At 55.7% G+C, this 22,165-nt stretch overlaps 2 protein-coding genes across 5 annotated transcripts; both read right to left on the bottom strand.

The window, feature by feature from the left end:
* Positions 1-238: 238 nt before the first annotated feature.
* APOE (apolipoprotein E) lies at positions 239-5,189 on the bottom strand. 4 transcript variants are annotated; one of them, XM_043899447.1, is made up of 4 exons: positions 5,052-5,189; positions 2,032-2,097; positions 1,383-1,572; positions 239-1,098 (listed from the first exon to the last, which is right to left on the bottom strand). In XM_043899447.1, exons 2-4 carry the CDS (start codon positions 2,072-2,074, stop codon positions 381-383), a joined length of 951 nt encoding a protein of 316 aa, XP_043755382.1. In that variant the 5' UTR covers positions 2,075-2,097; positions 5,052-5,189; the 3' UTR covers positions 239-380. The 4 variants fall into 4 exon arrangements, with proteins under 4 accessions (XP_043755382.1, XP_043755380.1, XP_043755379.1 ...); XM_043899445.1 differs by lacking the exon at positions 5,052-5,189 and adding an exon at positions 2,892-2,984; XM_043899444.1 differs by lacking the exon at positions 5,052-5,189 and adding an exon at positions 2,873-2,967.
* Positions 5,190-10,462: 5,273 nt separating this feature from the next.
* Positions 10,463-21,906, bottom strand: TOMM40 (translocase of outer mitochondrial membrane 40). Its single transcript, XM_043899443.1, has 10 exons — positions 21,723-21,906; positions 21,337-21,616; positions 20,541-20,608; positions 20,013-20,105; positions 19,045-19,146; positions 17,866-17,971; positions 12,399-12,521; positions 12,185-12,261; positions 11,975-12,077; positions 10,463-10,939 (listed from the first exon to the last, which is right to left on the bottom strand). The coding sequence occupies exons 2-10, from the start codon at positions 21,608-21,610 to the stop codon at positions 10,800-10,802; spliced, it is 1,086 nt and encodes a 361-aa protein (XP_043755378.1). The 5' UTR covers positions 21,611-21,616; positions 21,723-21,906; the 3' UTR covers positions 10,463-10,799.
* Positions 21,907-22,165: the final 259 nt, after the last annotated feature.

Raw genomic sequence — 22,165 nt, 5'->3', positions numbered from 1 at the left:
CTCCAGGGTATCTTCCCCACCCAGGAATCAAACCCATGTCTCTTGAGTCTTCTGCACTGCAGACGGATTATTTACCACTGAGTCACCGGGAAACTCCAAAAGGGGACAGAAGGAAACAGACACAAAGAAAAGAGACAAAACACAGGCTCAGGGGGCAGGGTGCTGTGGAGTCAACAAGGGGAAAAACTGTGAAACTGAGGCTTGAGCTGTGACAAATCATACACTGACGCCCAGCAGCTGCCATGAAGCTTGATGAATCTTTATTAATCTAGGGCCCACCAAGAGGACAGCTGGGGCAGGAGCAGGGCCCCCTGCAGGCTGGGGGCACGGGAGGCTCGGGGTGGGAGCTGGGGGGGCCCCCCAGGGCGATGCCCGGGCGCTCAATGATTCTCGCTGGGCGGAGAGGTGGGGCTGGGGCGCAGAGCCAACTGCACCTTCTCCACCAGCCCGGCCCACTGGCGCTGCATGTCTTCCACCAGGGGCTCGAACCAGCTCCTGAGGCGGGCCTGGAAGGCCTCGGCCTGCAGGCGCATCTGGTTGCCCTGCTCCTCGACCTTGGCGCGCACCTCCTCTAGCTGCTGGCGCATCTTGTCCAGGCGGTCCTGGGCCCGGACGCCCACCTCCTCCAGGCGCCCGTGCAGCTTCTGGCGCCAGGCCTCGGCGCGCTCCAGCAGCGGCTGGCCGGCCACGGTGCTCAGGGTGGCGGCCCGCGATTGGCCCTGCTCCACCAGGGGCCCGAGGCGCTCGCGGATGGCGCTCACGCTGCGCTCGGCGCCTTCGCTGGCCCCCGCTTGGTAGACGGCCAGGCGCTTCTTCAGGTCGTCGGCGTCGCGGAGCAGCCGCTTGCGCAGCTTGCGCAGGTGGGAGGCCATGCGGGCCCGCAGCTCCTCGGTGGTCTGGCCCAGCATGGCCTGCACCTCGCTTCGGTACTGTGCCAGGCGGTTCCGCAAGTCCTCCATGTCGGAGCCCAGCCGGGCCTGGGCTGCCTGCAGCTCCTTGGACACGCGGGCCTGTGTCTCCTGGGCCATGGGGCCCAGTTGTCCCTCCAGCTCCTCCCTGTAGGCCTTCACCTCCTTCATGGTCTCCTCCATCAGCGCTCTGGGGGCCGAGAGGGCGCGAATGGAAAGAAGAGGTAGGGATCCTGAGCTAGGGTGATGGAGGGAGATGAAGAGGAAGGTGCCAAACAGGAAAGACTGAACAGGATCAGAGAGAGGGAAAGCCAGGAGCTCAAGGAGAAAAGAAAGCAAGAAATGAGCAGAGGCTAGACACCCCCTCCCCCAAGTGTTGGTGATGGGAAGGTAAAGAAACCCAGATCAGAGGAGACTGGGGTCCCGAACACACTGCCCACCGGAGGGATCAGGGACCAGGGCGGAGGCACTCACGTCAGTTCCTGAATGACCTGGGTGTTGAGCAGTTCCTCCTGCACCTGGTCAGACAGGGTCTGCACCCAGCGCAGGTAATCCCAGAAGCGGCCCAGCGCCTGCTCCCAAGGCTGGCTGTCCTGCCCCCGGGGCTGCTCCGGAGTCAGGGGCTCCTCGGGCCCCAGCTCTCCCTCCATATCCGCCTGGCATCCTGCACACAGCAAGTTCACGGCGGTCAGGGTCCTCCGCCCTCTCCAGGCACACAGTACCCGGTACAGAGGAGGTGCTCCCAGAGCACTGGGGGGTGGGGAGGGGGTGGAGAGACGCCCAGCCTGTTTAATCACTTGACAAGCATGGATTGTGTGTGGTCCGCGTACGGCCATGCTGGGGTGATAGAGAATAAAACAGCCCCAATAGAGAATAATCACCGCTGACACTTAGCTGCTCCTCACTATCTGCCTGACAGCAGCGCACGAGAAACTCTCATTTTAAGGATGGGGAAACTGAGGCTCAGAGAAAGTAAAACTGCAGCTCAGAACCAAGGGATGTCAGAGAGACCTCAGACCTGGGGAGATAGACCAGCAGAAGGGAGGACCCACGGACGGGAGGAGGGCAAGCTTTGGATGGGAGGCGGTGGGGCAAATAACCTGGGCAAGCCCCGCCCCCATACCTGCCAGGAGCGCGACCACCACGGCAACCCACAGAACCTTCATCTTCTGGCTTGCGATTGGCCAACCTGAAGGAGGGAGAAAGTGTCACTCAACCCCCGGCGTGGGGGCAACCCCCCTCCCCCTCAGAGCTCTGCCCCATCCGGTCTTAGCCTTCAAAGCCTGGCATCCCAGCAACATCCTAACCCAATTCCAAATATTTACCCAGCGGCCCCTTCATTGTCTATTTCATTCCCTCATTGTCTTCTCTTATCTCCCCATCCCCAGGTCTGCCGCCGCCTAAATTCCATCCCTCTCCCAGGGTTCAGATTCCACTCACCCGGCCCTCCCCTCCATCCCGGAGTTCCCTGAAAGCCCCGGCTGGACTTTCTAAAGTTCCGACCTCGCATTCCTCACCGTATCTTCCCATTCCTCACCGTATCTTCCCATTCTCAGCTCCAACTTCACATCTAAACGCTGTCTTCCACATATTCGCTAATTTAATCCTCATTTAAAAAGTCCTCCAACCCACGCTTTAGCTACCATGCCGCCGCCCCGGAGCCTCCCCTTAACGGAGAGCTTAGGATGATTGTGGGCTCCCAGTAGGTGCTCAATAAAGGACGGTAACAGTTAGTGGGTCCTGGCCATGTCTCGTCTGGTTTTTCCTGCAGCTCCAGCTGCTCCCCTGAACCCACCTTCCAGCCCCAACGGGATGCGCCTGCTCCCCACCCTTCTAGGTCCGGTTCCCTGCCTCTGCCCTCCGCCTCTGCTCCGGCTTCTGTCCTGGCCGGGGCGGCGTCGGACCCGTCACCTCGTTCACCTCTCCCGCGGCCCGTCCCCCACAGAAGCCCCGAGTCTCCGTACCCACAGCTCTGCCTCTCACCGCGTTCGCCTCCGGAAACCGCGTCCTTCGCCTCCGGGGTTGAGTAGGGACTCACGGATCCCAGATTCGTCCAATTATAGGACTCCCCCCTGGCCCGCCCACTCCTCCAGAGCTGGGGCAAGCTGGGCCAGCCCCCTCGGGTCACGAGGTGGGCCCTCCTCCCCCTTCACACACAGCCAGGAGTGGGGTGGGGTGGGGCTTGGAGGCCTGGCAGCCCCCACTCCCAGCCCCCGTGAAAAGATGACATCTCTCCCAGTAACTCAGGCGGCTTCCTCCATTCTGGTGGGTGGGTGAGCTGGTGAGGGCTGGGACAGGCCACTGCCCACAGTACCCATCCCCTGCCCCTCTCTTTTCCAGCAGATGGATGAATAGAATTTGGGGAAAGGACTGGGGGCCTGAAATCCCTGGTTAGAGGAAGGAGGGGGTTGGGTCTCTGGGTAGGGAGGGGGAAAGGAGCTAGCCGGCCCAGATAGAAATGGGATAGGAGTTCTGGGAACAGTGTAAGGTATCTGCTAAAAGCCCAGGCTTTGAGAGTGCAATCTGGACTTTAACATGAGCTCCCTCTTGGGCTGTTACCTTGGGCACAGGAGAGTGCCTCTCTTGAGACCTGAAAATCCAGCATTTCTCCCCAACTGTGTATTGTTCCTTTCTCTGGGCTTGAAGCATGTGTGTTGTCTGCTTAGGACTGTGGATTCAGGAACCAAACTGCTCAGGCTTGAATCCAGGCCCTGCCAGTTGTCAGCTGTGTGACCTTGAGCCAACGACCTAGCCTCTCTGAACATCCAGCTTCTTGGTCCACAAAACCGGGAAAAGAGTTGCACTCAACACCATCGCAAAGAGTGGGACATGACTGAGCAACTTCACTTAACACTGTCATTCGGTGAAGCAACAGGCTATGTGTGTACCGAGAATAAGTAGGGTTAGCTGGCAAACAGTGGCCCTGTGTTGGACTTCACTTCTGTGCCGGGCCACAGTGAACACTCCTGTCCCTCCCTCCCTTGCAGCCCTGTTCAGGAACCCCAGCTGTTTCACAGATGGGCATCCTTAATTGAGGGTGTTGTAGCCACGCTCTCTGCTCTCCGGGAAGCAAACTCACTCAGAGGGACAACGCAAATAGTGGAGTGCAATTTATTACACCAGCGGGCCCAAGGCAGAGTCTCCTCTTAGCCAAGGACCCGGCCAGTTTTTGTGACAACCTTATATACCGTAAGTGTACGTGCTCAAACCCTCCTCCCCGAATTCCTGGAAACTAGCCTGGATAATGTAAAGGGGCTAAACCATGATTCATATATCATTAGTCCAGACAGCTAATTAGGCTAACATATATCAATAGTTTTTGTGGAGATAACAATTTGTTTTGTTCTGGGGTAGATTAGTATATTCTTTTCAGCGACAGAAAGTCCAGGTACAAGTCCTGGAGTCCTTTTATCCGGGGGGTCTGTTTTTCAGTTGGTATGTTTTTTCTATAGATTCTGGCCACATAGTTCAAAGTCCACTGGGAGAACACTCAGGCATGCGGTCCAAAGTTTACAATAAGTCTAAAATGGGGTCCCGCAGCCAAGATGGAGTCCGCTTTGCCCATTTTCCACTTTCATTCGTCCCTCTTGATGCTCCTAACTCTCAGTGGGAGCATCACTCATAGGAATATATTGTACCCTAGGCCTCCTAATGCTGATCTGGGAAAGTGAGGATAGTCTCTGGGATACAAAGTTAACAACACATTGTAAAATGCAAGGTCCACATAACAGAACGATTAAAATGACTATAATAACAGTAAGCACAGTTTTCCACCAATCACCCTTTACCCAAGATAGGATGAGGTCCAGGGGGAATATTTTCATCTGACATTGCTTTTACTTGGTCCCTCATGCCACCCAAAGCAGCCGTTACATTGCCAGATAGATCCGGAATGTATACACAACGTTCAGCCATAAGTATGGCACAGGTTCCTCTCTGTGCTGCAGTAAGTATGTCTAAAGCCATTCTATACTTGATTTTTGTTGTCTTACCTGATGCAAAAAATCCCATAAGCTAGGTATGTCACCCCTCCGTAGAGGTGATACCTACCATGCGAGCCCCTCCATCACAGATAGAGGCATGGCGCTGGACTGGCCCAACAGCCTTGTGCCCCCCCTTTAGAACAAATCCCAAATACCTCACCTCCTCCTTGCAGATCTGAGCCTTTTTTTTCGAAACCCGGTAACCAGCCTCCATCAGCAATCCCAGCAAGGCCTTGGTTCCTTCCCAGCAATCATCCTTACTCTCAGAGGCCAGGAGCAGATCGTCCACATATTGCAGCAGCCAACAACCAAACTTTTCTGGCTGAAACGCACCTAAGTCCGAAGCCAGGGCTTCTTCAAAAATGGTTAGAGAATTTTTAAACCCTTGGGGGAGGTAAGTCCAGGTTAGTTGTTGTTTGGCGCCCCCTGTTGAGTCTTCCCACTCGAAAGCAAAAATTGGTTGTGATACCTGGGCTAGGCATATACAGAAAAAGGCATCTTTTAAGTCCAGACAGGTATAGAACTTTTGCACTTGGAGGGAGGAGGCTGAGTAAGGTATATCGGCTTGGGACTGTGGGGTGCGGGGTCATGGCAGCTTGGCTGATCAGCCTTAAATCTTGTATTGGCCTATAGTCCTGTCCCCCTTCCTTTTTAACTGGTAGGATTGGTGTATTCCATTCTGATTGGCATTAATCAGGATGCCAGCCTGTTTCAGTCTATTTATATGTGGCAGTATGCCGAGACGAGCCTCCGGGGCAATGGATGCTGGCATTTCTAACCCGGGTGGCACTGGGTTAAGTTGTGTTATTATTGGAGTGTGGTGTTTGGCGAGCCCAGGGGGGTTTCCTTCTGCCCAGATCTCGGGAAGTTGTTGAGCCAGTGTTTCCCCCCGGCCATTCATCCCCTCTAGTCTCTTCTCAGTATATTCATGTAACCTCCATTCATCTTGTGGGGTAACTGAGAGGGAGAGTAAGTAAGTAGCTGGGCCCATGTGCAAAGCGGGGCATTTGTGGGGGGAAAAGCTCACTTGTGCCCCCAGTTTAGAGATAGATCTCTTCCCAGTAGAGGTACTGGGCATTCAAGGATATATAAGAACTCATGGGTCACTTGGTGCGCCCCCCGGCCATTTGGCACTTTCGGGGCTTACAGAATTGTTTAATCATTTCCTTTCCAGATATCCCAATTATGGCAGTGACTTTTTTGAGAGCGGTGCCACGGGCTCAGTTACTACCGACAATCCTGCTCCAGTATCCACCATGAAGTCAATAAGACGGTCCCCCTACTTTTAATGTTACCATGGGCTCTTGTGGACCTGTGTCTCTGAGCCCCGGCATCCCTGTTTGGTCTGTAGGCTGTCAAGGCCTACCACTGTACTGGTTGATTCCTGGTTTTGAGCGGTTTTAGGACATTCGTTTTTCCAGTGGCCAAACCCTCGGCACCGGGCACACTGATTGGATTGTAACATGGGTCTAGGCTTTCATGGGGGTCTCCTGAGGGATTGGTCTCCTCTCCAGGAGGGAAGGGCTTTCACGGGCAGCCCAGAAGGCTTTCCCAAGGCCGTGGCTAGCATTGCAAATCTCTGGTCTGCTCTCTTATTGTCCTCCATCTTTTTTCAGTTTCTTTCTTGGCTTCTGTATCTCTATTTCTGAATACTTTGTTTGCAATTTCAATTAGTTGGGAGCTGGACATTGTTAATACTCCATCCAGCTTCTGGAGCTTTCTTTTAATATCAGGATAAGCCTGTGACACAAATGCTGAGTTTACAAACATGTGGGAGCCCCGGCCTTGGTGTCGATCGGTGTATGGAGTCTATAAGCCCTCACACAGTATTTCATAAAATTCAGAAGGGGGCTCAGTCCCTCATTGTACTACTACGGCAGGTTTTGCCATATCCATTGGTCTGCGGGCTCCCCTTTTTACTCCCTGTAGAATGGCTGTACGGTATCTGTCTAATTGGTTTCGCCCCTCATCTGTATTATAGTCCCAATTAGGTCTATCACTGGGAAGGGTTTGTTCCACCCACCTCTGTGGGTTTACAGTCCCTTCTGGAACCATTTCTAGCAGCCATTTCTTTGCTTCAGTAAGAATTCTGTACCGCTGTTCGATACTGAAGAGGGAAGTTAATAATTGGGTAATATCATCCCATGTTGGTTGGTGGGTACAAAAAATGGTTTCCATCAGTCTAATCATGCCCTGTGGCTCCTCTGAATATGGTGGCATATATATATATATATTTTTTGGTGGTGTATATTTTTGCCAGTTCAATATATCAGTAGACGAAAATAGCTGGTAGTAGTCGGCCTTGGGAGCCTGGTGATAATTACTGTCTTTCCCCTGTATGGGGGCCTGCTGGACTTCCCTAAGGGAATTCTGAAATGTGTCTTTTCTTCTAACTCCTTAGCAGAGCACAGTCTTTGTTTAATTCCAGTGTTCCCCTCCCCTGTTTCAACGGGACTCACTGGGGGTGGGGGCGGCGGGTAGAGCTTATGTCGTGCCTCTGTGGCAGGAGCTGAATCCGGAGGGCGGTATCCAGGGTTCCCTCCTGCTGGGGTTGGAGCCTGCTGGGGTGGCGGCTCTATGACCTCTGGGGGGCTGAAGGAAGGGCCGGGGACAGGGGTGGTGCTTGAATGTCCTGTGGCCTCGGCCTGGTGGCTGTTAAGGCCCCTGGCCGACACATTTGAGGGCGGGTTCATCATCTAGTACAGTGGGCGAGGAAGTTCCTCATTTGGATCCTGTAGAATCTCTTTTTTATCATCAGTTCGTTTCTGTGCCTTTTTCCTTCTCCATTTTGAATATAAAGTCATGCCCATGGTGGGGGATCTTGGGCCAGCTCTAGCCAGGAGTCTATGTATGGGAACTGGTCTGGGTGTCCAGGATTTCCCATGACTGTCGCAGAGACTGCTTTTATTATTTTCAAGTCCATTGTGCCCTCTGGTGGCCAGCCAACTCCCATAAGCAGGCCATTCGACCTTGCAGAGGGTGCGTAGCCGGCCAGGTGTCATTTTTACCCCATAGTCTCCTCTGAACCCCTTTTTGAAACTTTTGATCATATTGTCCAGGATAGTTAGCTGCCTTGGATCCGTTTCCTTCCATTTTGCCTACCTTTCCAGGATTGTTCCTTCTCCTGCTAGTGGAGTTTCCGGTACCCCAAATACTTCTGATATTTCCACTCAGTGAAGCACTTAAATTGCCACTCAGCTTCTTCCCTGATAGGATTGAAAAGGGCTTTACCTGCCAAGTCCCGGAGGGATAGGGGGAGTCCGGCGTGCTTTCTCCTGTTGTTTTATGCGCTTGAACCAGAATATCACTTTGTCTAGGACCACTTCTCCCCAAACTTTAAATGCCTTCTCTGCCTTGGTGAGCTTGATCAGGTGTGGACAAAAGCACAGGTGAGTTAAAATAACCCACATCCCAGGCTATCTCCGGAAAAGCCTCACTTTTTTGTACTCACTTATGTATTTCCCTTTCTCTACCTTAACAAGCTTGAGAGGATTGAGACTTTCACAGCAGATGGGACACCTCCTGGGGGAGGGCAAATAGGTGTACACAGAGACCAAGTTTCTTCCCTCAGTAACCCTCTTGCAATTGCCTGGTAATAATTTTTCCCGAGACACCACCTCCTAAATGACATTCACAATAGAGCCTCCCTTAAAGCCTTGTCACGTCCGTCAACCTGTACCCGACGATCGCAGTCACCCTCATACATCAGTCACCAACAGGTCCACGCACTTCTCTAATCCCTCCCAGGGGGTTCATCAGGCCCCCTCTTCCACCCTACTGGGTGGGACCCTCCTTACCTGAGCGCTCAGTTCCCTCACTGCCGTCCACTACTTGCTAACGTGAGAGGTCTGGGTGTTGAAAGGCAGAATCATTCCAGAGGGGCGAGGCACCCTGCCCTCTCTACGTGATTCAAGCCGCAAGGCCCCGGCTTGAATCACCGAGAATTTGAGGAGCCCCAAATGGGACTTGTCACCTCCAAGTGAGGAGCTTCCAGACCAATGCACCAAAAATGTTGAAGCCATGCTCTCTGGGAAGCAAACTCACTCACGACAAGGCAAATAGTGGAGTGCAGTTTATTATACTGGCGGGCCCAAGGCAGAGTCTCCTCTTAGCCAAGGACCTGGCCAGTTTTTGTGACAACCTTATATACCATACCATAAGTGTACGTGCTCAAGCCTACATCCCCAAATTCCTCGAAACTAGCCTGGATAATGTAAAGGGGCTAAACCATGATTCATATATTAGTCCAGACAGCTAATTAGGCTAACATATATCAATAGGTATTGTGGAGATAATTTGTTTTGCTCTGGGGTAGATTGGTACACTCTTCTCGGTGATGGGAAGTCTAGGTACGAGTCCTGGAGTCCTTTTATCCAGGGGGTCTGTTTTTCAGTTAGTATGTTGTTTCCATAGATACCGGGCACATAGCTCAAAGTCCACTGGGAGAGCACCCAGGCATGTAGTCCAAAGTTCACAATCAGTCTAAAATGGGAGTCCCGCAGCCAAGATGGAGTCCGCTTTGCCCACTTTCCTCTTTCAAGAGGAGATTCAGAGTTGAGGTGGACAGTAAAGTCACCCTGGAAGAACTGGAGGGGCTGGGATTCACTCCTGGCCCTTTAAGGAGGTGAGGACTACTGGATTCCCTGGGGTGGGGTAGGCTGGATGCCTGGTCCCAGGGAGCCCCAATGCCAGTCCATCCTGGGTTGCAGTCAGCCTGTCTGCTCTGGCCTCAAAAGGCGCTGGCAGGGAGTGGGTGGAGTGGCTTCTTTGGGCTATAAGGGGTCATCACGGGCCAGCAGCCTCCCTGCCCAGACACTGTGTGAGTGAGATGAACTTTCAGTTCCCGTCTGGAGAGGGGCAAGTGATGTCAGCTTGCCTGAGCCCTAGGTGTGCAGAACTGACGCCCCCAACCCTCTCTCCCTGCCCATGAGTCAGACTCCAGCCCACCCCTCCCCGACTCCAGGAGAAGTAAATGATTCCAAACTCTTTCCAAGTGTTCAAATGCGCCTTGAAGTTTCTTGAAAGCTTTGACCTTCTATTATAATCAAGTCTTAACACCCCTTCATCCCCTGCCCCTTTTAGAACCTGGAAAGACCCCAGTCCCAGCTCGCTGCCTCCCCACACCCGCTTCAGTTCATGGGGACAGTCTTCTGCAGCCTCGCTGGCCAGGCCAGGCTGAGTAACCACAGACCACACCCTCCCAGGGAGGGAAGGCCTGTGATGTCCTCGTCGGGCAGCTGTGTGATCCTGGGCCAGGCCCTTCCCCTCTCTGGTCTGGGCTCTGGCCAGTGACCAGGCTGGATTCCCTTGCCCGCTATGGGCCACTGTGGGAGGTCAGGGCCGGACCAAATGGGCCACAGACACAGAGGAAAACAGAGGCCTCCCATTTTTTTTTTTTCCTATGTATATTTTTTGTTATTTTTTATTTTTTTTGTAAAATGTCCCGGTTCTTCCATAACTTATAAACATGATTTATACTGAGGGGTGGATGGGAAAGCGGGCACGGGCAGGGTGACTGGGGACGCACCTCTCCTTGCTGCCCCCTTGGGGCTGGGCCCATTTGGCCATTTCGGGGGACGGGGACACCCCAACACCTCCCTGAGGTTGTCTGACCGCCTCTGCCCTTGGTGCTCAGAATCCCGTAGGCCCCTCGACTCCAGAATCGCTTCCTGGACCCCAAGCCCACTGGGCACGCGGCCCCTTGTCCTCCACATCCTGCCGTGCCCGTCCTTCGGAGAATCCCCCCTCAGCTGCTGGGGTGCTGGGTCCCCTCCTTTCCGCTGCCCCCTGACCCCCGAGGAGGGAGGGAAGGGAGGGGGAGGGGGGCTCAGGTCTCCCCTCCGTGGCAGGGGGAGGGGGAGGTGGGATCAGAAGGAGAAAGGGCGAGGAAGGCAGGGCCTGCGGGGGCTCAGCCAATGGTGAGGCCGAAGCCGCACTGGAACTTGTTCTTTCGGTGATTCAGGAAGGCCCCGAGGGCCAGCGTCAGGGGCAGCGGCGGGAGCTTCTTCTCCAGCGTGGCGCCCACGATCCAGTTGCTGTCCACAGAGCCTGTGGGTGGACAGTTGTGTGAAGAGCCTCACCCGACACACCAGACGCCACCAGCCAGACCGCTGGCTGTGCTGTCCTCACCACCCTGACCCTCTTCACACCCCCAAGCACTTCAGCTCCGAGCTCTGCGACCCGTCCCCTCCGGAAGCCCTCAGCCACCCCGTGGACCACCCTCCCAATCCCAGTCTTGTCCACACCAGGCGCTGCTCTCTGTGAATGGGCCTGTCCCTGCCACTGTGAGCCCTGGGTGGGGGAGGCGCTGGTCACTGCTGTGTCCCCAGCTGGGCCAGGGCAGGTGCTAAGTATCTGCTGAATCAGACTGAAATCTCTAGGACTCATTGAAGGGAAGCAGGCAAGCTGCAGTCCAAATGCAGCCTCAGGCCCGGGGCTGACTGCAGAGGGAGAGCTTAAGGCGGGTTTCAGAGGCAAAACAAACCCTTCTCCCTGGGCCTCCTGGCTACTTTTGTTTTAAAAATTTTTTTGGCCACACTGCATGGCTTGTGGGATTTTAGTTCCCTGACCAGGGATCGAACCCAGGCCCTCAGCAGTTAAGAGTGAGACCACTGGACCACCAGGGACTTCCCCTGGCTGCCTTCAGAAGCCTTGAACCAGGGCCGCTGAAGTGGCCTTTCTGGGGTGGTCTCCACACCCCAAACCCGAGAGCCACTGAAGCGCAAGGAGGAACTTAAGATGAGAGTCAGTCATCCTGGGGGAAGGCTGTGGGTCTGGCTGTGACCAGGCAGCCTCCCTAAGGTGAGACAGAGGGGCAAGGCCAGCTCACTCCAAATTGCCTTCCATGCATGAGAAAAGGAAAAGCAAGGGCCATGTGTGCAGACCGCTAGAGGGCTGCTGGCTGGGGCGGGGGGGGGATGGTCCCCGCAAAGCTCGGGGCCCAGGCACCCACCCACCGTCTGAACAAGCATTCCTGGGTAATTTGGAGCCCGGCATGCTGCCCTCTTCCATCTCCTCTGGCCTGTACCCCACTCAGAGCCCAGTCACCTCTTGTTTCTCACGTAAGCAAAGGGAGGTCTGTACCTTTGAAGAGGAGGTTGGCCTTGGGCAGGTCCAGCTGGTACCCGAAGGAGACACTTGTGTCCTGCATCCTTGTGCTGGCCTCGAACTCCACACCCACCTGCAGCTGGAGGGGCCAGGGCAACACACACGAGTCAGCCTCCTAGGCCGGACTCTCAGGCATGCCAGTCTGGGCACTCCATACCCAGCCAGCCAGTCCCCAGACGGGCTCACCTGGTCACTGGCTTTGTGGTAGTACGTTGCATGCATGCCCGCCTGGCCCAGTGTTACTGTCGCCAACCAGTTGTTCACTGGAAGAGGGCAGGCAGGTTACCAAGGGGGTCTGGGCAACCAGGGGCCCAGGTCTTCCCCCTCTCCCCTCAGACCCAGGAATCCAGCCCCCAGCCCCTCCTCCCTCAGTCCCAGGACGCCAGGCCCCCAGGCTCACATGTATACTTCCCAGCTAGTGACATGACAGTGCCCTCCTCCCCGGGCCGCCGGTGGTAGACCAGCTCTCCGCCCAGGGCCAGACACGGCGTGATGCTCTGGAGGTAGTGGGCCACGAGGATTCCTGCAGGCGAGAGGTGCAGTGATGACTTCTGAGCTTGGTGGTTAGTTTCCACCTGGTCAGGGCACCAGACTGGACTCCCACTTCCTCGGGCCCCCCCACTTGGGCTCCTTGGGGAGCCGTTCACAGGGCTCTGAGGTCAGCCCCCCACGCCCTCTGGGAACTCATCACCTCTGCATTCACCTCCCTGAACAGGAGGCTGCAGGGGCTGAGGAGTCACGTCACTCCCACGTGGTCACAGGACACGTCAGGGGTGGAATCCAGGCCTCCCCATCTCCTGAGCCCAGGCTTCGAGCCACCCTGCCGCCACGGCGGTGACAGCACACTTCAGGGAGCCAGACAGCCTGGGTTCAAATCCCAGCCCCAGCACTTGCTGCTGGGGCAACCAAGGGCCACTGTAAATGGGACACCTCGTGAGGCTGTGAGGAAGAGCAGAGGGCTGGATGCAGGTGCGGCGTGCCCAGGGTGTGCTCAGCACACAGGGTCCGGCCGTCACAGACACGGGCCCCTCGGCAGGAAGGATGGCTCTGAGGGCCCCTCAGTGTTTGCTAACCGCCCACTCCACCGCCGGGCTGAATTCCTCGAGCCAAGGACTGAGACTGTCTGTCTTTGAGAGCCCAGGAGGGTGGACACCACAGCGGTGATCACTGCGGAGGGGAAGGGCCAGGGAGGAAGAGAGGCAGTGGGGGCCGCAGAGGGAGTGATGACGGAGAACCGGAAAGCAAGAGTCACCTCTGTAGAGACGGGGGAGCGATCAGAAATGGAGGCGGATGGCGGGACCCGAAGATGCCCAGCCTGAAGGACGGGGCAAGTGAGGACCGGTGAGGAGAGCTTAGAGATGGACACCCAGCCAGGATGGGGCAGGAGGGAATGGGGCAGGAGGGAAGGAGGCGGGGACAGGCAACGACAGGGAAAGCGCAGAGCTGGGGGTGGGACAAGCCTCGGGGACAGGAGTACGAGGTGTGAACCAGAGACGTGAGGATGCTTCCCTGGACAGAGATCAGAGGCAGCGAGTGGGGACTGGCCTGAGGGAGCGGGACAGGCCGGGAGGACAGGATGGGACCTGCTCACATCTTCAGGCACGCCCAGGCAGGGGGGGCCACTGGGGGCGTGGGGGGTGGAGGGCTGCTGGCCAGGGTCCAGGAGGTGTCCTGGGGGCGGCTGCGGTCAGGGCAGGTTGGAGCTGGCTTCTCCCCGGGAGTGGGGGACACTGACCCACCTCCTGGGCCCTCCTTCGCCAGCTGGTTGTTAAAGCATGACCAGCACACCTCTGGACAAGAGCAGCCACTGTCCCAAGGGAAGGGGAGTCTCGGGCCCACAGAGAGAAAAGTGACCATCAGGGTCACACAGGGACTTCAACTCAAGAGTCTCTGGTCATGGTTTAGACTGAGGGCTTCGAGACCCTGAACTCCTCTCCCACCTTCCATCTCCTTGGCTTGCCTCACCCTCTGCTTCCCAAGCCCTACCCTCCTCCTTGGCCTCCTGCCCCAGCCTCATCCTCTCCAAGCAGCTTCACACACAGAGGGATCTTGTTAAAGCACACACCCGACCCTGCTCCCCCTGCTCAGAGCCTACCATGACACCCCAGCATCAAGGACACTCTGGCTTCTTAGGACACGGGTGCAAGGCCCCCTGTGGTTCATCCCCAGCTTTCAAACAGACTTCCTCCGAGAGCTTCATAAGTCCTTGAACAGTGCTCATCTCCTCACAGGCCTTTTTCTTGAACATCCTGCCCTTTCTAGCATCTCCATCTCCTTCAGTTCAGTTTAGTTCAGTTGCTGAGTCATGCCCGACTCTTTACGACCCCATGGACTGCACCACGCCAGGCTTTCCTGTCCATCATCACCAACTCCTGGAGTTTATGCAAACTCATGTTCACTGAGTCAGTGATGCCATCCAACCATCTCATCCTCCATTTCCTTAGCCTGCTATTTTTCCCTCTCACTTGTGTCTAGACCCAGCTCCCCCATACCCAGGAGCTCCCCAAGTCACTGGCATTGTCAAGGCCAGTGGCTCTCAACCAGGGGTCATTCCACAGTGCCTGGAGTTCAGTTCAGTCACTCGGTCGTGTCTGACTTCACAACCCCATGGACCACAGCACTCCCTGTCTATCACCAACTTCTGGAGTCTACTCAAAGTTATCTCCATTGAGTCAGTGATGCCATCCAACCATCTCTTTCTCTGTCATCCCCTTCTCCTCCTGCCTTCAATCCTTCCCAGCATCAGAGTCTTTTCAAATGAGTCAGCTCTTTGCATCAGGTGGCCAGAGTACTGGAGTTTCAGCTTCAACATCAGTCCTTCCAATGAACACCCAGGACTGATCTCCTTTAGGATGGAGTGCCTGGAGTGGCCGTGAAGAACCAACTGAGTTGAAAACTCCACGAGAAGGAAAAGAACACCATAATAGGTATGAAAACAAAGAGGTGGCCTCGGACAAGGGGCAGAGTGCGGCTTTCCTGAAACCTGCGGGGCTGGGGCCACACCTGGCTCTCTGGGGAGGGGGTACCCAGCGGGCTCTTGGCTGGAGCCTGACAGAAAAGCTTCCTGCCTTCCCCATGGCGCGCTCCCTGCATGCTTTGGCCGTGCAGCCTTCCTCTGGGAGCGCTGCCCTTCTCTTCACCCTCCTCGGTCTAGACACTGGCCTTTAGAGACACTGTCCTCATCACTCCAGGTGAGCTGGGCCCTCCTGTTACAAGCTCTCACAGCAACCTGGACCTCTCTCGAGTAGGCTTTCTCCCAAGAGTAACACAGTCACTGTGTGATTGTTTGTTGCAAGGCAAGTGTCTCGGCTACTGGCCCGGGAGCCCGTGAGGGCAGGGAGGGGCTGTGTGTGTCCCAAGGTGGGCACATACTCAGGGTACTCAGAATGAAGCTGAGGCCCCAGAGGAGGAGCTGAGGTCAGGGGAGGGGACCAGGTAAGTCCACGGGCTCCTCGTTAGGCCTCAACCATGATTCTAACACCAGGCCCTCTGCATCCTCACTGGGCAAGCCCCGGGAGGGGCTGATTTCACCCCAGGCCTTGCCTTCCTCACGTGTGAGAACCCTGATCCCTCTGCCTGTTGTGGGGCGGCCCAGAGACCCATCCCACAGTGAACCCTAACTAGCTGTGTCTGGCCCCACAAGGGGCTGACGGGTCCGCCCATTGATTCCTTCACCAAGGTCCTCTTGCTGTGATTGTGCCTTTGAGATGGACGGGGAAACCGAGGCTCAGAATGGGTGGAGCCCAGCTGTCAGTGGTCATGAGTAATTACATGAGTAACTACTCCTATACTCAGTACTGCCCTGGGCCCAGAAGTTCTGATCGGTGCTTGAGGGAAGGAAGGGACATCCATAGGGACTAAGAGATGGGAGTGTCACCGGTGGCCTTGGGCTCCAGGGAAGAGAGACCTAGAAGCCAGTGTTGAGAAGCATGAAAGGCCGATGCTGGTGAGTGTTTGCAGGGGCGGGGGGGCCTGGTGCCGTGGACTCTGGAGGTGGCCTCGCTGTGTGTCCTGGGGGAAGTACTTGCCCTCTCTGGGCCTCAATCAGATGGGGATGACGACAGCACCACCCCACAGGGCTGTGAAGGATTCCACGAGCCAGTCCCTAATGGCTCGAGTGACTGGATGGAGGTCTGGGTGCACACAGTATGCTGAGGGCCTGGCGAAGGGCACCAGGTGGGAAATAGGACCTGCGGTGACTGCTGCTCACTCCTTTGTGCGCTATCTTCTGAGCGTCTACTCTGTTGCCAGCACGGTTCCAGGTGCTGGGCACCCAAGTGTCCTGGCTTCCCGCCTTCATGCTGCACTCGCTGCCCAAGAGCCTGCTCTTCCTGACAGAGCTAACAGCAGGCACAAGAATCCGGAATCACCAACTCAACCCTTCCGGTGGGTCAAGCCAAAAAAAAAGCTGACCTCTCAACTCTGACCTCCCTCTTATCTCCCACACCAAATCCAGCAGCGAATACAGACCCCCCCGCCCCCCGCAGACCTCCGCTGCCCCCTTGTGGCCCAGTCTCCACACGTCAGCACAAGAGGTCCTGTCAGAAGCTACGTCGGATGATCCTGTCCCTTTCAAAATCCTCTCGTGGCCTCAGACTCAGAAGCTCTCCAGAGCTTTAAGTTTCAGCCCTGCCATCCTGACTTCTACCACTTGCCCTCCTTCCTCATTTGTTATAGCTCCAGTCCTCCTCAATGTTCCAGTGAAGGGTCGTACCTCAGGGCTTTTGCACTTGTTCCTTCCAGCTGAAAAGCTCTTTTTCCATATATCTGCTTGACACCTTCCCTCACATCCTTCAGTCTTGGTTCAGGTATAACCTACGTAATGAGGCCTTCTCTCAAGACTCCACCAGCCCCTCCCGACGCCACCATCTTTCCATAGGGCTCCATCACCCATCTGCTTTACTTGTGTCTCTAGAATGGAAGGTTCCAGGGGCTTCCCAGGTGGCGCCAGTGATAAAGAACCTGCGTGCCAATGCAGGAGATATAAGACACCTGGGTTTGATCCCTGGGTTGGGAAGATCCCTGGAGAAGGCCACGGCAACCCACTCTAGTATTCTTGCCTGGACTCTCCCATGGACAGAGGAGCATGGTGGGCTACAGTCCATGGGGTCACAAAGAGTTCAAGAAGACCGAAGTGACTTACCATGCCTCCCTTAATATACATAATATAAAAATCACCACTAGAATGCCCAGAAGCCAGACTTAGTTTTCCTTAGTTCACCACCATATCCTCTGGACATGGAATATATGACTCATAGTCAAGAAACATCAGATCAATGTAGAGAAATCAAAGGCAGATGCCCAGAGACAAAAATAAAAAAGGGGGAAGCAGAGAGGAGAGACCAGAAGTACAGACATTAGTCAGCAGGTCCTTGCTCCCAGCCAACCCAAACAGGAATCTTCCTTGTTGCCCTCCATCTCAGACTGACTTGCCTCCCCTCAGCTGCACGTGGACTTCGCCTGCCTTGGGGTCAGCTCTGTGCCCCCAAGCAACCCCAGAGCCCCACGAGTAATGCAGCAGCTCCTTTCCTTGGGACCCGTCACATGCCTAACCCCATTTGAGACTTTCCACATGTGACCTGCTCGACAACTCTGTGAGGCAATCCAGTTTTAACAGATGAGGAAGCCGAGGCCCATGAGGGTGGTGGAAGCGCCACCCCCCACCCAACTGCAGTGAAGCCAGTGGCAGAGCTGGGACTTGAACCTATTGTTTCCCCTATAAGACTACGGGGCCCGATTGATGCTCTGTGTTCTGAAGTCACGCCTGCCCCTGACCATTTCTTGGACGGCAGAAAAGGATGGTCGGAGGGAGAAATGGATTTGCTGGGCATGGGGTCTGACCACCTTCCAAGCCCTGTGCCTCTTACCTGAACCCACCAGAACGTCTGGGTTCCCCAAAGTGACGGCTGCTGTGAAGTCGGAACCCCGGTACTCCCCATCCACCTGCCAGTTCACAAACTTCGACTGCTGGGTCTGTGGGGGGAGGGCCAAGTATGAGGGTGAAATTGAGCAGGACCCCATGGGGCCTGCCGGGGTACAAAGGGCCTTTCAGTGGCCTCCCCTTCTCTTCTGTAGGAAAAAGGCTTCAACCTCCTAGACCTTCCCTGAGGGCAGATCCATTTACTCATCAGAGAAGAGAGGGAAAGCAGAAAGAAAGGAAAAGCAATCCGCTAACAGTCACACAATAGCGCCACGAGGGCTTCTCTTAGGGCTCAGCAGGTGAAGAACCTGCCTGCAATGCAGGAGCCACAAGAGAGACGGGTTTGATCCCTGGGTCAGGAAGATTCCCCTGGAGGAGGAAATGGCAACCCACTCCAGTATTCTGAAAAGTTGTCTGAAAAATCCCATGGACAGAGTAGCCTCACTGGCTACAATCCAAAGGGTCGAAAAAAGTCGGACCCAACTGAGTGAGTAAGCACAGCACAACAGTGCCGTACGGTGGAATCCTAGCTCCTGTCAAGGACATGCCAGGGCCTCCACCCAGGAGGATGGGAACTTCCAGCTGAGCACAAGACTCCTGGCACACCACCCTATGGCCTCACCACTGACCAACCAGAAGAAAGCCACACATCCTGCAGCACCCTGCCCCCAACCTGCCTTTAAAAGCCCTTCCCTGAAAACCGGGATTCCCTGGTGGCTTAGACGGTAAAGAGTCTGCCCGCCATGCGGGAGACCTGAGTCGGGATATTCCCTGGGTCGGGAATATCCTCTGGAGGAGGAAAAAGCAACCCACTCCAGTATTCTTGCCTGGAAAATCCCATGGACGGAGGAGCCTGGCAGGGTCCAGCCCACAGGGTCGCAAAGAGTCGGACACGACTGAGTGACTTCACGCATTCACTCCCTGAAAACTAAGGGGGAGTTTGGTCTGCAGAGAACTAGCCACCCACAGTCCTCGCTTGATCTTTGCGATAAGCCCTTCTCTGCTCCAGACTGATGTTTCAGTTTGTTTGGTCACACTGTCCCTTGAGTTCTTGGTTTCAACACCCAAGGGCAGCCTGGGGCTCAGGGTGGCTGGGGGCAGTCGCCGACTCCATCCTTCCACTCACCTGGATGGCCATCTTGGACCTGAGGCCAGGGCCCAGCTGATGAATGACCTGAGCATTGAGGCTGCCACTATTGTCCATGTCACCCACCAGCACGGGGAATGCCTGTGGGGCAGAGGGCAGGGTTAGAGGTGAGAGGCCTAACATCATGGATGCACATGCATGATGGGTTCTGGTGAGAAGCCTAGGATTGGAAAGCCTAGAATGAGGTCCTCTCCTCCAGGAAGCCCTCTAAGACCACCTAGGCTGAGTTAGGCTCTCCTCTGGGCTCAGCCTTTGGGTTTCCCCATTTCGGTCCTATTCTCCCTGGACTGCTCCTCTCTGGGGACAAGCTTATTCTCTTTCTCCACTAGGCTGTGAGCCCCCAGGGCTGTTTCAGTCACCGCTGTGTCCCCAGGACCACCCAGCACAGAGATGGGCAGGACATGGAGGGGTGCCCTGAAGGTTTGCTGAATAAATAAGTTTATTGCATGGACATAGTTAACACAAGCAAAAACCTAATTTAGCCCCCCAACTCCACCTGTGTCCTGCCCCAGCCTCCTTCTGGACTTCCAGTTTTGCCTTCACTCTTCTAACCCAGCCTCCGCAGAAAGCCTGAGAAATGCTATTACCAAAGCACTAGTATCACGGCATCTTCCCCTCCTTTAAATCTTTCCGTGGCTCTCTAGTGCCCCCTAGTGAAAGTTCAAATGCCCGGCTTGGCCTTCAAAGCCCTGCATGATCTGCAGCTCAGCCCTGCCCACTCTGGGTCATCACTGTCTGGTGACCCTGCTGTCCTCAGACTCACCCAGAGAAGTGGGGGTCAGGATGAAGGAATGACCCAGGTTTCAATGCACCCTGGAAAGACCCAGTTCCCACCTCCCCATGCCACCAGCAGCCCAGTCTCCTACTGACAAAGCTTTCTTCCACTGACTGGCTACATTATTTGTTAGAAGAAAGATACAATGAATGAATGGCAAAAGGTACCTCACCTCTGTGGGACTCAGCTGCTTCGTCCCCACATATGTGACCCCGAAGTGGTAGTTGGACTCCCCAATTGTGCTGAGGGCTACTGTGTGGTTCACCTGGAAGAAGAGGGAGGGCTGTGGTGATGAGCCTGTGGGCCACTCCCCAGGGAACCCAGCTGAGCCCACTTCCAGGTCAGCTCCCCTGCAGCCTGGGATGGGGGATGCTTGCCAATCTGACTTCCCTGTCAGGGCGTCTCTGGGCAAGGCAGGGGATGAAGACTGGGAGGTGTGGCCTCACTAGATTAGACACTCAAGAGAAGGGATGTGTGGGGGCATACCTGGTACTTCATCCCTGCCCGGATGTTGGTTGTGGGGGTGGGTCCCTAAACCCTACCACTGCCCCCAAATTGAGTGGTAAGCCTGGCACTGTCTCTGGTGTCTTTAAGTATCAAGGAGCCCAGTTCTTTAAGGAGGAGTTAAAAGACTGTATGTGCAGATGCAGAGGGATGGCTGGAACGACCTCTGAAGGATAATGGCACCAGAAAGGCTCACCTGGAAATGATTACTCAACCCTTTGTTGACTGTGAGCTTGACACCTTCCATCTGAATAGGAAACAGCTCTGAAGGAGAGAAAAATGCTGTCACACTTCAACACACACACCCCATCTCTCATCCCTTTCTTCCCTATAGTCCCTACTCTCCCTTCTCCAGGAACCCACAACCAGCACACTGCACAAAGCACCTCATCCAGGGAAGAGGCAGAATTGCCCAGAGGATGGGCTCAGGACCAAGGCCTTTGCCTGCATCCAAATTCCAGTGCCACCATCTACTACTTGTGTGACCTTAGTCAAGTTATTTTATCCATGTCAAACGTATCTGTTAGTTGAAGATGCTCACCACATAGAAATACTGCAAGGATTTAATGAGTTAACACACACTGAATGCCAGAACAGTGCTCAATAACCCACCACCACTTTCACTACCACAATTACTCCAAGCCAGGATCCAGAAGCCTTGGGTTCCACCTCCAATGACCCATTGCTGACACTGTGACCTTGGGCCTCGGTTTCCCTCCCGATCACATAAGGCTGGCTTGGCCGATTCCTGGGGCACATGAGGTCCTTAAGGTTTTTCTGTACCGCTCTGGCATTCCATCCTGAGGTTCCATCATTTGATCCCATCATTCTAAGCCCCAGGTTCAACGTTCCACTATTGGATCCCAACGTCAACTCCTAACGCTCTGTTAAGTGATTCCAATGGTCCGTGCCAATTCCCAAGGTCCTCAGTGCGCTCCTCCTTCCCCCGAGATCCGGGCCATCACACCCCTGCCAGGCCCCCAGCCCCTCACCCTTGCACTTCCGGTGGCACTCCTCGAACGTGCCCGGGTTGGGCAGGCAGCCGCAGGCCCCATCGTCCCCGGTCCCTCCAGAGCTGGCAGCCGCAGTCCCGGGGGTCCGTTCGGAACCTCGACCTGTGCCAGCTCCAGCGCCCAGGCCGCCCCCGAGTGGCGGCAACGTGAAGCCGGGAGGAGAGGGCGGAGGTGGCGGCAGTCCCACGAGGGGAGGCGCAGGCGGCGGCGGCGGCCCTGCGGGCGGCGAGCTAGCGGCCAATACGTTCCCCATGGTCGCCTGAAAGGGGAAAGGTCAGAGGGCAGAGGTCAAGGCCCGCAGGCTCCAGGCCGAGTCTCCAGCCAACACCCCCCAGGCCCCCCCCGCTCAGAACCCCAATTCTTACGCGCGGTAGCGCCTCCTCCCGGTCCGGGCTCCGCTCCCACCCCGTGGGCCACGCGCAACCGAACCCGCTGCCGCCGCCGCCGCCACCGTCGCCCCGCCCCACCTAGCCCATTGGTTTAGAGGGCCTTGAGGTCCTCCCACCAGCTTCAGGGTCTGGCCTTACTATTGGAGTCATGGATGAGAGTCCCACCCACCTCTTTGGAACGTCCTTTTCTGTTGGTTCCCACTCGCAGACTGGTCACAGCACACCTCCCTGCCCTTCCCATTGGCTTGGGGAGCCCACGCCGATTGGCTCGCGATGCCGCGGGTTCCGGGGCTCACCCACCATTGGTCTGTGCTGTCACTTTGCACCGCCCATTGACGTAATACCTCAGCCCCATTCCCGAAGGCGTCTCTCTTTCGACTCCGCCCGGCGGCGAAGTTGTTAATAATAATTGGTCGTCC

The sequence above is a fragment of the Cervus elaphus genome, chromosome 4 (assembly GCF_910594005.1).
Source record: "Cervus elaphus chromosome 4, mCerEla1.1, whole genome shotgun sequence".
Lineage (NCBI taxonomy): Eukaryota > Metazoa > Chordata > Mammalia > Artiodactyla > Cervidae > Cervus > Cervus elaphus.
The sequence above is the reverse complement of the archived record's forward strand: the minus strand, read 5'-3'. Positions and strand labels throughout refer to the sequence as shown.

Coding starts and splice junctions, on each gene's coding strand:
- TOMM40 (XM_043899443.1), bottom strand. CDS start 21,610: ATGGGGAACGTATTGGCCGCTAGCTCGCCGCCCGCAGGGCCGCCGCCG. Junction 12,262..12,398: donor ACTAGCTGGGAAGTATACAT/GTGAGCCTGGGG, acceptor GCCCTCTTCCAG/TGAACAACTGGTTGGCGACA. Junction 12,078..12,184: donor ACCACAAAGCCAGTGACCAG/GTGAGCCCGTCT, acceptor TGGCCCCTCCAG/CTGCAGGTGGGTGTGGAGTT.
- APOE (XM_043899447.1), bottom strand. CDS start 2,074: ATGAAGGTTCTGTGGGTTGCCGTGGTGGTCGCGCTCCTGGCAG. Junction 1,573..2,031: donor GGTGGTCGCGCTCCTGGCAG/GTATGGGGGCGG, acceptor TGCTGTGTGCAG/GATGCCAGGCGGATATGGAG. Junction 1,099..1,382: donor CAGGTCATTCAGGAACTGAC/GTGAGTGCCTCC, acceptor CTCGGCCCCCAG/AGCGCTGATGGAGGAGACCA.